The 16442-nt window shown below is 33.7% G+C and overlaps 1 protein-coding gene across 2 annotated transcripts; it reads right to left on the reverse strand.

Moving 5' to 3' along the window:
* Positions 1-7708: 7708 nt before the first annotated feature.
* LOC110411666 (ras guanine nucleotide exchange factor Q-like protein) lies at positions 7709-11139 on the reverse strand. Of its 2 annotated transcripts, none has more exons than XM_021421923.2 (3): positions 10515-11139; positions 9005-10383; positions 7709-8558 (listed from the first exon to the last, which is right to left on the reverse strand). In XM_021421923.2, exons 2-3 carry the CDS (start codon positions 9239-9241, stop codon positions 7902-7904), a joined length of 894 nt encoding a protein of 297 aa, XP_021277598.1. In that variant the 5' UTR covers positions 9242-10383; positions 10515-11139; the 3' UTR covers positions 7709-7901. The 2 variants fall into 2 exon arrangements, with proteins under 2 accessions (XP_021277598.1, XP_021277597.1); XM_021421922.2 differs by having other exon boundaries at positions 9005-9243; positions 10515-11134.
* Between the last annotated feature and the right edge of the window lie 5303 nt (positions 11140-16442).

The raw sequence follows: 16442 nt of genomic DNA on the forward strand, positions 1-16442 counted from the left end.
TGAATTGAAATTCTTTCTTGACCTTCAAATCAAACAATGCAAAAAGGGCATCTTTATTAGTCAAGAAAGATACATTCAAGACATACTAAAGAAGATTGATATGCTGAAACTGAAATCAATCAGTACACAAATGAGCTCCTCCATCAAACTCGATGCAGATGAGAAAGGAAAAAGTGTTGATGAAAAACTTTATAGAGGTATGATTGGATTCTTACTTTATTTAACCGCTAGCAGACCTGATATTCAATTTAGTGTATGCTTATGTGCTCGGTTTCAATCTCAACCCAAAAGGTCACACTTTACTGCAGTAAAAAGAATCTTCATGTACCTTTTAGACACATAAAATTTAAGATTATGGTATCTTAGAGGAACATCCTTCACTCTTATTAGATATTCAGATGCAGATTTTGCTGGAAGTATAATAGCTAGAAAAAGCACTAGTGGCACATGTCAATTTTTAGGAGATATGCTTGTCTTATGGTCAAGTAAGAAACAAAACTCTATTGCACTTTCCATAGCTGAAGCTGAATATATATCCTTAGGTAGTTGCTGTGCTCAGATTTTATGGATTAGACAATAATTAAAAGATTTTGGATTGACTATGCATAATGTACCAATATTTTGTGACAATATAAGTGCAATTAATATCTCAAGAAATCCAGTTCAGCACTCAAGAACCAAACACATTGAAATTAGACACTATTTTATTAGAGACCATATGCTTAAGGGAGACATTAAGATTGAATTTGTCAACACCTTGCATCAATTAGTTGATATATTTACTAAACCCTTAAATGAAGAAAGATTCTGTGAAATTAGGAGAAATCTAGGAATGACTAGCGTTCAAGAACTTTGAAAAAATTTTTGAACACTTCTCTGGTAAGACAGTATACACTTAGTTGATTAAGAGCTTTACTTAATCAACTAAGAGCATTCTGTTTTTTATAGTAAAAGACACAAACAAAAAAGGGCAAAACTTAATCAGTCAGCAAGGCCCAAGTAAAATAATAAAACTTAAATAAATAAAAGGAGAAAAACGAGTAAAGAAAAGGCAGAAGAAAATTGAACCAAAAATGAAAAAGGAGGAAAACTCTAAATTTTTGAATTAATTAAATTATCCACATTTAAAGGGAAAGGGTCAGACGTTTTTTTTTGGGAAAAGATTTTCTCTTCAACTCACTCTCTTCTCACTCTCTCTCTTCTGAAACTGACTTCTCAAAATTAAAATTTCTTTTTTCCCAAATCTCTCAAACCCTAAAATCTGAAACTTCCAAAATCAATGGCAAAATCTTGGATGCCCAAAGATTCTCTAGAAAAGAAGAAAGGAAAATGACCCATGGAAGAAAGCTGACAGTTCGAAAGTTAGAAAAAGAGAAAAAAAGATGAATCGGCTATAGTGACTATGAAGAAATAGAGAGTAAATAAATAGAAATCAGATAAGAAGAAAGATAAGGAAAAATCTGCAACAAAAGGTAACTCTTCATCTTTAAAGTTCAGAAATAAAGTTCATGAAGATAAGTTCTGGAAAATCGAAAATGCACCCATATCATGCAGGAAATTCATTAACTGGGATAGTTTCAATGAGGTTCTAGAGATTAAGGAGGGGTTGTTAGAACACTTTGAAGAAATGAAATTAAAGAAATTTAGTATCTTTAAGAACAGAACTTACAGTGCCAGTTTAGTGAAAGAATTCTATGCTGGAATAACATAGGGTAAAGATGAACTAGATGACCTTGAGGATTTTGTGGATGATAGTTTTAATGTCTACTTGAATGGGAAGAAATTTGTGGTGTTTGCTTATGATTTAGGAAAATTATTAAGTATAGAATGCAATGAGGAAAATTATGGGATTCTCGAAGATTATGATCCCTCACCCTTATGGGAGATGATCATTAGAAAAACTAAGAGATTCTCTTCATAAAGCTATGCAAGTTTCATCAAAAGCTTCAAACATGGATACTGCATTACTTCATAGCTTCAACAGTCCATGGGAGAGGTGGTAGCTTAAGCTATGTAAGTCTACAAGACTTGTGGATGATGCAATTTGCTTTTAATGCATTTGTTTTTAATTTAGGGATGTTTATGATTAAAAGAATGAGAGGAACATGTAGAGTTGATAAAATCCATTTGCTTTATGGAAATGTGATTACCTCTTTGGTCAAGAGAAAAGGTGTATGGAGCTCAAGATATGAGATAGATCAAGTAAAAAGTAGAGACCAAGCCATTTATCTAGGAAGTTTATCCAAAATGGGGTACAAGTTATATGGGGAGACATTTGTCAAAACCTTCAAGGATGCTCGGAGGGATGAGCAAGCCACTCCCACTCAAGCAACAACAGCACCTTCTCAAATCTCAAATCAGATGATCCTGAACTTGTTTATGAGAATAGACGGGAAACTAACTGACCAGGGTACCAAAATAGAGAAAATTGAAGAAAAGCGTCAAGAGCTGAGAACTCTAATGGAAGACAAAAGGAAATCTCCTTCAGGCTCTGCAACTGAACATGCTCTTACAGCACCAAGTCCACCACTAGCAGAGCAAGTGAATGAGAGTCCCAATTTTCAAACTAAAGAGAATGAGCCACAACTTGGTCAAGCAAAGAAAATGCACACTATGGAACCTGAACTTGAAAAAAAAGATAATACAAACATAGAAGTGATTGGATCTCAGCTGCATGAGGAAACATAAGAAGCTGAGTCTTCCTCACTAAACTCTGAGGAAGTTTTCATCATAGATGTTTTTCAGCAGATGGTGAGGGAAAAACAGGCTGAAAAGAAAGCTGCTAAAAGTACAACACAAAAACTAACACCTGCAACAAGACCCCTAATCTATTCAAAAAGATGATCAGATTGAAACATAAAGGAAAACCTGCTGTACTTGCACAAGCTGCAACTGAATTTATTGGCAGGGGGAGAAAGACTATGGCTACCAAGACTAAGTTCCCCAAAAGAAAAATGTCATCTAGGTTAGTTAAAAAAGCTAAACCTCCTCCAATCAAGTCTATTGCTAAGGATCCTCTAACAATCTTAGACACATTGTCATCTGACTCTTCATCACAAGAATCCTCCCCTTTAACATCCCTTGAACCTTTCAATACCTTTTATGGAACCAGTGAATCAACCCCTTTTGACTCTTCTTCCATTTGATTCCATTTTACTGATGACAAAAAAGGGGAGAAAAAATGTAAGTGCATGAGTTATTAAAAATTTAAGAGCATTTTAGGAAAACTAATTTTGATGATGCTAGACTATGTATGACAACATTTTATTACTGATGGATATTTTGTTACTGATATATGAATGCTGAAATTATTTTTTATGCTTTTGTGTTTAATGCAAATGTCAGTGATTATTGATGTTGGTATGGATGTGGACTGTTAATAATATGCTAGTGACAGATTGTTACAATGTGAATGGTATTCTGCCACCTATCATATCATTAATGATCTGGAAGCTTGAATAAAGTTACTTTGTTAAATTGTATGAATTTGTACTTGTTACTCCTTTTAAGATACAGATAAAAATATGCTGACTTGTTGAGTTGGATAGTAAATAACTTGAAAAGACCATGCATATACTAAGAGGGAGCACACATTTAGGGGGGAAAATTCCAATCTGGTGCAAAACAAAAATAACAAATAGACATTGTGTAATTAATCAAGGAATGTTTTGTCATCATCAAAAAAGGAGAAGATTGTTGACTCCATTAGTTTTTGATGATAATAAAACATTTCTATTTATCTATGTCTAACTTTTCTACTTGAGTGTATATGACAAATATATATTAAATAATTAGTTAATCATTCAACAAACAATATTAAAACTCATAAGAATAAAGAGCAACAATTGAGCAATGAAACAAAAAGTCTTTTAGTTGGATAATTAAGGGAGTTGGTTGGATAAAAATCAAAAGAGAAATTCGCAGGTTCAAGAAAATCATGAAACAGAGAACACTTAGTCGACCAAGAGACAATGTTAGTTGACTAAGAGATTACTACCAGAAACTGGGTTCAGAGACAAAGACAACTTAGTCGACTAAGTGATAATGATTAGTCAACTAAGAGCATTTTGTCTGACAGTTTGAATTGAATGCTAAAAGTTAAACTAACGACTGGAATTGCTCCCAAATTGTTTTTAAAGGTCAGAATTTGTCTAGCTGCCATCAGAGTTGATTTTTCAAGTATAAAAAACCCTCCCAACAGCCAAGAATCAGTTTTGAAGGCTTCCAAGATCAAAAAGAGCTCAAAAATCTCAAAAACTCTCTGCATATTTTCTGTACTTCACTCAAATCTTTGTAATTGAGTTAAGCACTTCATCTTGTACCATTAGATCATGGTAGTGATCATAGGTACCTCTTTATTTCTTTTTTTTTTAATTGCTTAGAGTGTTCGAGACACTCTAAGGGGATTAATCAAGCTTGGGTTAGCTTGGTTGAGTATATAAGTTCTAACTCAACCTAGAAAAGTTAGTTTTTAGATTTTAGTTGATCTCGAGAAAAATCATTGTTGAGGGTTGTGGCTGAGCCTGTGAAAAGCCATTGTAAAAGCTTGGTGAAAGCTTGAGAATTTCACCGTTTATAGTGATTTAGTTTAAAAAATCCTTGGTTGAACAATCAAGGTAGTGGATGTAGATCTTTGACTGAACCACTATAAATCTTTGTGTATTGTCTTCCCTGTTTTATTTTTCATTTCATTCCTTGTTAGATTATTCTTTATCTTGCATTTAACTTTCCATCATTGAACTTAAACTTGCCCCCAAATAGAGGTCAAATTTAGTAAGAGCTAAAAACCGCTATTCACCCCCCTTTAGCACATTTATTTAGGACCAACAAGATCTATATGATGGTTTTGATGTGACAAACTCTAAGCGAAAGATCCACCATAGCATACATTTCATATTGTATGTCCCATTAGTCGATCGATAGAAGGAAATGATTAAATAGATCCTTGTTTCATCACTGTATGAGCCTTAAGGAACTTGGATCTATGATATAAAGTTGAGATTTTGGGTTGTTACTTTAGCATGATATTCAAGGGTCAAGAATGATGTGATCTAACGAAACATGACTAAAAAAGTAGTCAAATCTTAATGGATTGGCATCAGTATCCAAGGAAGAGTCATTAAACATCTAACATATATGGTCTATAACTCATTGTTAAGGTGGTTATAAAACATTGGTTGTTAGATAAAACTATCAGTTTTGACACATAAAGAGATTTTGCATAGCTCTTATGTGTAAGAAGGATCAAAGATGCAAAATCTTGTGTGATTAAGATGATTTGGGGTGTGTCGAGAACTCAAGCGATGTTATGTTTGTAAAATGGTAACTTAATATCTCTTTGCTTACCAATGCCTTTTTCTCGTTGATCACATGTTCCATTTTCCTTGTATGACGGTGGATGCAGAAGGAATTAGATCAAGAGTTATATATGTTGATGCCAATGTGTACAAGTGGAAAATGTTGCATCTAAATGTGGTGTGTCCATATGGCATACAACTATGTTAATTATTTATGATAATTAACAAATAAATAATTAATTAATATTAGATATTGTTCTGATATTTCTTAATTGAATAATTGGAAAAACGTTCATAAGATAATTGGGATAGGATATAAATTTGACTTTAATTTGTTAAATTTAAATAAGGATTATTATGTAATAATCCATAGGGATAAAGTTTCCAAGTCAATTAAGATACAAAGATATTGTATCTTTCTACCCCAATAAAATAGAGATATATTTATTTTTATATAATAAATAAACGTATTAAAATTTTTCAAGAGAGAAATAAACATCAGTTTTTCAATAAGTCAGAAAAAAAAAAACACACTTCTTGTGGCACCATTAATAAGGCTTAAGGGTTTTGGAATATGAAATTAATCATGGAGAACTCTAGTAGCTGCTCCATAACAACAAGAATAGAGAAGTGGTTGTGTAGCTGTTGTTTGCACATTTGGAACACGAAGAAGAATTTGCAAAGTAAGCTTTTCGATTAGAGAGAAGAAAATTCAACCAAAAAGTAGACCCACCACAAAACAAAAACAATGAAATAGAAGGAATGCGATTAAAACCAACAGATAAAATGGGGTGTCTACACATGTTTCATATTAAAACTAAATTGTCCACTTGTATTAATAAAGCATAAAGTCACCAGTTAATTGAAGCCCACATAATACAAAATTCTAACACTAAAACTATTTTTCTTTGATTTCTATAATTGATTTTAGTTCTGAAATTTTAATTATTGATGTTTAAAACATGATTTGAATTCTGGTTTTATCATCACTTGATTGGATTCGCATGCCTTGTGATTTTATTTTGATATTTTATGTTTTATTTGATAAAAATTTGGTGAAATATGTTTTGTAGGCTAATCTTGCTAATTTTTGGACTTTTCTTAACTTTTAAGGATTTTATATTTCTTTCCTTATTCTGATTTTTATGATTGATTTTGGATATTATTATCCTAATGCATGCTGTTTATAAATTATTTATAGTTTGTTGCTTGGAATGCATGTTTAAGGGTTTGTTTCTTATTTTTGCATAGAAATGTATGCTTTGAGATTTTATTTTGACTTGATGCTTAGGAGCATTCTTAGGCTTGTTTGACAACAAGGTCTATGATTACATTATGCAAATGATTTGTTTGTACATTGCTTAAATTGTATTGTACTGAGAAAATTTCCTAGTTACTCTCCTTTATTGTTGTGTAGGGATTGGCTATGTAAATCGGCTTTGGGATCAGTCCATGAACAAAATAATTGAAGTACAATGGCAATATTAACATGAACCTATAATGACAAATATAACCTTAATGTCAAAATTTTATGATAGAATATTATAACTGTTTAGTTATTTCTTGTCATTACTTTAATAATCATTTTAATAAGCTTTAGTTCAAGTTTTCTCTTATTTGTTTTTAATTTAACCCATGATCAATCATTGCACGATAAGATGGGCGGTGAGTCATTCATGCTTATTCTGCTTGAACATGCCAGATGAAATGAATATAGGTCATTTGCCTACCGGCTGTTAACGAAGATCCAATGCTTGACAACTAAGACCACTGATTATCATCTTGAAACTGGCATGTTGATACAAACTCAAATAACCAAATTTTGTACCAAGATTTTGTTTCGCATCATGTTCTCTTCTTTCCCAACAGAATCAGATTTCCTTAGTGCAAACCCCATAAAATATTGGGGACCATATGGCTGTACAGGTTTATTGAATTTTAAAGGTACATAGTACAAACACACCCAGAGCTGTTGGACCGACAGTTTTTTCTTTCGTTTTCTTTTTTTTTTTTTTGTCTTTTAGACAATACAAGATCAGAAACCTTCCCCTTGGACTTGAACTGTTATATGTGATCAATGTTGCTAATCATTTCAATTCTACTGTTAGAACTTTGTTTGAAGCAAAATTATCTTTTACTCGGTGGTCTAATTTATATGAGGAGTAAATTTATTAGTAGATTCATGGAGAGGATAGCGACACGAATAGGCAGAAGAACATTCCAGCAGGCTTGGTTGCCCGAAAACCTTGGACGGTACAGCCAAATGAAGTATTTGCATAGTTGTGAAGCAGAGAAATGCGTGGAAATTTGAGCAGATTCTTACCCACTCTTAGTTAATGCCAAATCAAACAAAAACACAATAATAAGCCAATGAATTGGCGAATTGTTGAAGATATGCTGCGGATGGCCTATTTACAGCTAGCAATTTACACCCCAAACATGGGTGCCTCGAATTATATCCATTATTAGGTTAAAGTCGGAAAAACTAAAAATTAGGAATGGTCTCAAGTCATGAACACGTAAATTTGATCAAGGGTCCATGTGGAGTTGGAAAGGATACACACATACAAATTAAGTTAAAAAAAATTTGTCTGTTCAACGGTTTCAAGTCCTGTTTATGCTTAAACCTTGGAAAAGCCAATGTGGTCGTTTCCTGTCCTGATCGAATGTTGCGCTAGAACTGCTCATTGGAGTGTTGGGGCCACTGCAATCCTCTCCGCTCTGTGATTTAAACGAAGCCGAAGAATGAAGCTCCCTAATTTCCTTATGAATTGGCTGAGAATTAGTACATCCTAATTCTTGACTATGAGGCTTGGAGTTCGTTGGCGTCTTCTTGCTTGAGCTGCCTCCAATGCTTAGTGTCAGTTTAACTTCACTATCTTCATCAGAGCCTTCGATGCTCATCTGGTTAATTCTGGAGTGCATGAGGGAGCCACGCCCTGCTTGGTCTTCATGATCGACAGCGCTGACTTCAGCCGAGATGTCTTCCTCAGCTGGCCTCTCGAGATCAAAGCCTCTTGCAACTTTCATGGTGTCACCAGAGCAACTGCCACTCCTCTCCCTTGAGCTTGGATCACCTTGAGCATGGAAAGTGTACCCACAAGTCGTTTGCGCTGTTAGCTGCTGCTGGTTAATGAAGTGAGATTGGTTAACATCAAAGCTAGTCATAGGAGTAGTCCAAAATCTGTTTTGCTTGATTTCTTTCTTCACCTCATCCATCAGCATCTTTTGAACACTATACAGCCGGTGAAGTTCTCGTACCTGCAAGTCCCAGTATTTTGTTATTTTCTTATTTTTGGACCATCACGTTTAAGTGATAAACTTCCTTGACTGTTTGTGGCATTCAGTTTTGAGAGATTGGTTTGCTGAAGGGTGAGCAGAATGGTTCTTAAATTATCATGCATCTTCAAATTATGGAGAGATATAATGTATGGAGACATCTTGAATGATGGAAAGAAACACTGTGTCTGCAATTTAGCTGGAAACTAATGTTTGGTACATATGGGGATCTTGATGTCAAATTATTCAATTATTGAAGCTAGCAGTATCAAATATTTTGCATTTTCTCTGACACATTGGTAATCATAACCTCTGCAGAATGGTCATCTTTACATTTATTTAAGAAAAGAGAGAAATTCTTTAATTTCAGAAAATGCCAAAGCAAATATTAATTGGAGTCCGGAACAAAAGTTAATGTCTCACCATACCTGGTGTTTGAAGGTATCTTCATGCATCTCCATTGTCTTTCTGATTGACTCCATGTTGTGCCTTTCCAGCATCCTGTCCATGCAGCTGCCAGACCTTTCCAATCCAATCTTTTGACTATTCTCCTTCAGCGTTCTTGTTCTGAAATAGTCATCCACGAAATGCACAGTAAAGCTGCAGCTGTTGCTGTTTTGTGAAGTTGCTAACGGATTTACCGCACGCTCAAGTTTGGTTCCCATGCCTGAAAGTTGGCTTAACCATTAAACTTATTTTAGGCAGTAAATACAAGCCTATTATCCAATTACGAGAAATCACACAGAAATAACCCCTTTGGAAATACAGTGCACAAAGCTGCCACCAGGAGTAGCAAAAAATCATGCGAGACAACAATTTTCCTAGAAACTTTGTTTTTTTCCTTTTTCTTACGACTTTTTTCCTTGTCTGTTCTTTATATCCTCCTTTGAATGGGGTGGGTGTGTGATTCATGAAAAGCCACTACATGGAGGTGGAGACAGAGTCTAGTTGACCCCAAGTCTACGAGTCCAAAGTGACATCTGAGCACCAAAGACTAAATAGTGGAAAGATCTGATAAATCTTGAGTCATCTCCAACCTTGTCAGTTGCAACAAACAAATCCTTGCATCTAGAAACGGGGGGTGGGGGACGGGGAACTCGTTCTTCAAAATTCACTACAGTTGGCCCTGCATATACCATATCCTAAGTATGTATGGAACGAAACTTTTGTGGTTCCCTTTTTGGGGTACCAAATGCAGGCCATATGTAGGAAGCCTGGCTCCCGCACATGAAAAAAGCTGCTTTAAGTTTTTTTTTTTCTTTTTGCCAGCAATGAGAGAACGGGGTACGCTGGAAATTGTTCAGACCTGCATTGGGGAGCTCTTAAAGTGTTCCTGAACAGTACTCAGACAATGAAGAAGGAAGAAAAAGGAAATGGGATGTGGGCAATAAAGCGACCAAAGATGGATTGTGGGTCTCTCTCTCTGGTGCTTCCATCACTAACCTTAACAGTGGTCTTCATCTTCAAGAAGTTGTTCTCAAAAGTGTCCACTGCTTTTTCTTTCTTATTTTTGGTTTGATTTGCGTACATGATGAAATCTCACTAGAGATGAGGCTAATATGTGATCAAACTTAGCACAAAGACCTAAAAGCAATAACAATTATTGCATAATTCAACAGTAAACATGGTATGAAAGAGAGATTCAGTTTATACAGTAATTTGCAGTTGAAGAACAATGAGGATACAAGCTTCTGTAGTGTTTCAACTGCAAATTATTATAAAGAAAAAGACCTTCTCTTTCACTTTCAAGCATATGAGAGAACCGCTACGCATATGCATAGAAAAATTTTTATACAACACTCGAAAACTGCAACAAAGACAACCATAATTGGCATCAGCTAACCCAATAAAGATTTACACGAGAACACTAACAGCAAAACTCTCCTTCAATCAAAAGGCATATTGGAAGAAGAACGTTATGTTCCAAGCTAATTTTACCTGCAAGAAAAAGTTGCCGGATTGTGGTTCTCTACAAAGAGGCTCATTGAATATATGCCTCACTCAAGCATCTCTTTTCGTCCATAAGTCAATCTTGTCGATAAGCAAAAGTCAGGAATGCCGAAGAAAAGGAACTATTCACCTCAAAGGGCAGCAACCATGACTAATTTTTTTGGTGAAAATGGACGGAGCTATCTAAGCACTATAACTGTGGCGAAATCGGAAAACAACTGAGCAGGCACCAGCAAAATTATCTCTTGTTATGCCATGGACCAGGTGTTCACTTTCCTTAAAGAAACAACTAGGAGCGGTCTTACTAAAATAATATAATCATGGTGCTAATAATTCAAGCTTGACAGGCTGTGAAAGAAGGAGGCAAGAAAAAAGCTGGACTAGCAATGTGTTTGTGTTGTAATATTATTTTCAGAGAGAGAGAGAGAGAGAGAGAGAGAGAGAGGGAGAAGGCTGAATATAATATTATATATGATTGTATTGAACATATGGTATTGTATTGTATATTTGAGTTGCAAACTGTATTGTGAAGGAAGATCAAAGAATGGGGCCACAGTGCTATTAATATAGAAACAAATTACACTCCCAAATATAAGCGAAGGTATACCTGTGAACAAGATATTCCAGACAAGTCTTTGCAGGAAATCAAGATATGCATGAATGATAGGTAAAGGTGATGCTTCTTTCTTTCTTTGAACAATACCAAGTTAATTTTTATCCTTTTTATCATGCCTTTTTCTTGGTTTCCTGTTATTCTTATTTATGGAAATTCGACGATTCCCATTTCATTATTTTATAAATATATATACACGTACATATATAGTGTGTGTGTGCGCGCTGATCAACCATATCTAATCGCCTGTTGTGATTGAGATTTTATCTGAGTTCAAACTCAGATATTAAGATTCCATTTACATAGTTGTACGCTCACTTGGCAGTTGCAGCATTAAATTACTGTTGCACATGTCCTTCCATGGCAGAAATATAGCAGTGAAACAAAAATGGTCAAAAGCTTACAATTACTATTGTACATGTCCTTCCATGGCAGACCACTGCATTTCCTCTCAATTACAATTACATAGGGTCTATATATTTTGAGGGACTTAAGTTCTAAATATGTCTGCCATTTTTCTCAAAATTAAGAAAGTCTCTTCTTATGTAATTGGATGTTCTACACTTGAATAAAGATAGGTTTGAGGACGATTAAATGTTTTTTTCTTTTAAAAAGTCGAATTTGTCTCCTTTTTCTCCTAATAAAAGTAAATTGGATGCTTAAACGCTTATGCATGTCCCTTAACTGTAAGTAACAATGATAAGTTTGGCACATGTCCTCGAAAATCCAGTTAAGCCTTATCATTAACCCCTTGTTATGTCTGAATTCCTCCTTGTAGGAACAGACACCCAAAAAGTTCTTTGAAAACTCACATTACACAATCATGATTAAGATGTACTAGATAAAATGTTCAAGGGATTGATGATAGATCATTTAAACAAAAATCAAGCACATAGAGATTTGAGATGGGGAAAAGGGAAACTTCCCATGCTTCACTTTCTTCCAAAAGCTAAAGGTCCAAAAACTTACCTGTCCCTATGTAAATTAAAAGCGTACACACACACACACATACATATATATATATATATATATATATATATATATCCCAAATCCTTCAAACTCCCAAATTCTCACAGCCACACACATCCACATGCTTTCAGGTTATTATATTACATGATTGCTTTTACATTTTACTATATTCTTGAGCATGCCTCACCTTGTCTTCTACTTGTTTGTTTCTCCACTAAAAATCCTACGGTAACATGCCTTTTTGCTCTCTTCCTCCATTGCTGATAAATCTATAATATGACTCGCACGCATTTTTATGCATACACATGAGACAGTCTACACCACCCAATCTGCTGGCGCGTAAAAGTGCGTGACCGCGACAAAGTGTTCATCTACATGTATATTAAAAATTTTAAATTCGAATCTTTTATGTTTCTTAAATTTCTTGTGTATGGCTATAAAATGGGATTTGTATAATTTTGTGACAACCCAATTAATCTTAGTACGTAGTTTAGGAAAAGGAGGTGAATTGAATGGGGATAGGTCTCAAAAGGGAAGATAGCTGACAAATGTTTTTGTGTTCTACATCTTTTAACTATTTCAAAGGGACCACTTACCTAACTTCTTGCCAAGTTTTAGCACACTTGCATTTCTGGTAAAAGTGGTAGCTGAATGAGGCTGCCCGGCACGCTGGGTCCACAAAAGCAACTACTTGATGCTTCTTCAAGGTCTTATCCCTTTTGAGTTTTCCCCTGAGAGACGATGCTTTCAGAATTTTGGCAAGTTTGGAATACTTGTTCAGGACCCATGGCTACGCTTTGAATCTCTTCATCTTTGACATGGTAATTCAACTCTAGTGCCGCAATGACACTGTTGATGACAGTTCTGTTGTAGGTGGGAAATGTTTGATTTCTAGTTCCAACAGCTCATTGCTAGATCAGTTGGGATTTGGAAGGATAAAGTAAATTAATGTCTACATTTTATTGTAATCTATCGGTTAAAGTCACTTTTGATTGATATTTTATTATTTGTGTTTAGTCAAAAAAAATTTAAAAAAAACCAACAAAAATATCAACTAAATAAAGCTTTAAAAAGGCTCTCATGAACTCAGACTTTTAACTTAGATTTAGGGTTAAATCATCAATTATTGATTGACCAAATCACCATTAATTAATCATTAAATTAGCCTGTCACATGGAGAGTGGGAAGACATCGTAAAAGGAATAAAAAGGAAACCAAGATTCAGATAACCGTGATAAATACTCTTACTCTGGAGATCCCATGATGGGATTGTCAACGTAATTAATGAATGGTGATCCTAGGAGGCTATGATAAATAGATGTGTTTTATAAATTTAAGAGGGGACAAGCAAATTAAAACCGAAACTATTAATCAAATTAAGAGGTCAATCAAACATGGGAGGTTTAGCCATGTGAGGTGGCCACATGCAAGGCTAATGAGACATGTTCATCCTATACCTACTCATCTCACTTCGATGTACCACATATATATATATATATATTGTCATTAATTAGATAAATTTAATAAAGATTTTGAAGCGTGGATAAATGGCAGTAATCTCAAACAAAATAAGGATATGGAGAGAAGGAGAATTCCCCGTCCCTCCCTCTTTCTTGGAAGATGGTGTCATTTCCTATGAGATTTTTTTTTTCTTCCTGAGGTAGGCTTGTCATGGAAAACGCTGTTCTCTGGACAAAGTTTCCATGAGAATCTAGTCCCTTTCACGTCTGTTTTTGAAATTCTTTCCACATGGTAAAATGTCTCACTAGTACTGTTTGCTTCACTGATTGATTGGTCGGTTTTCAGACACGATAAGGAGCACGTTGGAAAGCCGGACTTATGCACAGTTCTCGCTGTACCATGAGGCCCTCTTCATCAGTTGCCTGCTCCTTCGAAGATCATTGGGCACTTATGATTTCCTAATTTCAATGCATATGAGGTCATTTAAATAAAAATAATGGTAGACTTTAACTCTACTTGTAGAAAGTTCATTGGGCATTTATGATCACATGCTACTATGCAGAATTGGATTTACTCATTGTTTTGCATCAACGTGTTAAACCTAAGGGGTGATACAGGACCTATTGACATTGGAAGCCGCCAGTTCTATTTGCCTATGACTCCAATTCAGTTTCTTTTACATTATTCCCTCTTTTAAATCAATCAAATCAAATTAAAAGTTACAAATTTTGATGCAACTTGATTAATGTTGACCAATCAAAAGATTTGAACATCCACAAAATCAATAGCATTAGCCGATCACAAAAGCAAATTAAGCAACTCCAACTTAAATCGCTTTCAAACCCAAATTAATTTGGATATTGAATGATAAAAATTTAAAATAATTAGGATCCATTATTATCACAAGTGAGAAGACAAAAGTTTAGATAAAGCAAAGGGGATAAAGAGAGACTATGGCGGCATGATGAATTATGAGCATCGAATAATATTAAAAATGTGAAGATAGAAAGAGCAAAGGGGCCGGTGTAGTTAGCAGAAGCAGAAAGGTGTTTGTGAATCCCACGAAAGACGGAGGAAAGGACACATGACCAATGCCACTGTATTGATGTTCTTCTCTTAATTTGATACTAACAACTAATAAACAATCCAAGAACGAATTGGTGGAGAAAGGGAACAAAAGAAGTGACGGCAGCTTCAAGTAAGTTCTGAATCGCATGGTTGATGGATTGATTGAGGATGAGCACGCCTTGTAGCCTTTGAGAGGCGCAAGCCGCAAGATTGTGGGCCCTATCCCTTCAGACCCATATCCTTTTTCAGCACACTCTTTCCATCAATCATCATCACAAACACAAACAAGCTCCTATCCCAGTTTTATACCATTCCCACCCAAGTCAGTCAAACATTTTCTATCTTATTGTGAGCAAGTCCAACTAAAATTGGAGATTGGTAATTGGGCACTTCTTGTGGAGTCCAGAGGATTCGAATTATTTAGGATTTAATTTTATTTTAGATTAGGATCACCGGACCATTTTTAATTTGATTTGTTTCAAATTTAACTCATCTTGAATTTTAGATTGTTTTGAATTCAGGTCATTTTCAATTCATATTGTTTTGGTTTGATTATTTCGAATTAAAGTAGATTTCAAGTTTTATAAATTTTAAATGCTTTTTGTAAATTCGAATGTAATAAATAATTTCACATTTTTTCATAATCAATTTCAAATTAACATAATTGATTAATTAATAAATTAAAAACAAAAATATGAAAAAATTAAAATTTTAAAAAAGCTAAACACTTAAAAAAAAAATTCTATGAACTATACGTGACGATTCAAAAAAGCACCTAACCTTTTATTACATCTAAGGTAGCATTTGATACTTTACAATGTAATGTGATTGCAAGTAATATGATTGCAAGTAATGTGATTGTAGAAAAAATAACATTACATTGTTTGGTATGCAAGTAAAATAATGATTAAAATATAAAAAGATAATATTACAGCGTTTGGTTTACAAGTACATTGCTGGGAATGTAATGTTAGTTTTTAAAATTACCCTAGTAATTAAAATACAAGTTTAATATATTTATATTTTTTATTATTAATTTTTATATAATATCATCTCTTAAATATATTTTTAATGTCATATATTTTATTTTTATTTATTATTATAATTTTATATATTTTATTTTTAATATATTTATATTTTTTATTATTAATTTTTATATAATATCATCTCTTAAATATATTTTTAATGTCATATACTTTATTTTCATTTATTATTATAATCTTATATGTTTTATTTTTATTTCTTTAATATATTTTTTATATTATATATTTTATTTTAATTTATTTTACCTATATTATATAAATTTTAATTTTTAATATTTTATTTTATTTTAATTTTTGATTATTATATTATATATTTTATTTTAATATATTTTATTTTAATTATAACAGTATAAAATATTTTTAATATGGTAATAAAGTTGAAGCGTAAAATTATCTTTAAGAACATTGTAGAGTGCAATATAATGTGATTGCATTAGTTTTGGACTGTAATCACATTACATCCCTTGACAGTAATGTGATTGCATTGCAATCTTACATTGCAGTGGTCTGTTACAAAACAAACACTGTAATGTAATTTAATTGGACACATTACAAGGAATGTGCTCTCACTTCCCTGATACCAAACGTCACCTAAATACATTTTTAAATTTTTTATTTTGAATCAATTAAGTCTTTGAAATTAATAGAAATATAACTGATGTTAATTCTAACGACAATATTTTTTGACCACATTGCTTTTGACATGGCATGCTGATGTGTCTTGGTGAAAGGTTTGGTTGTCAGAATTTGCACATGCTCCGA

Source organism: Theobroma umbraticum, unplaced genomic scaffold (assembly GCF_002168275.2).
Source record: "Theobroma umbraticum cultivar Fairchild unplaced genomic scaffold, ASM216827v3 scaffold_56.0, whole genome shotgun sequence".
Taxonomy (NCBI): domain Eukaryota; kingdom Viridiplantae; phylum Streptophyta; class Magnoliopsida; order Malvales; family Malvaceae; genus Theobroma; species Theobroma umbraticum.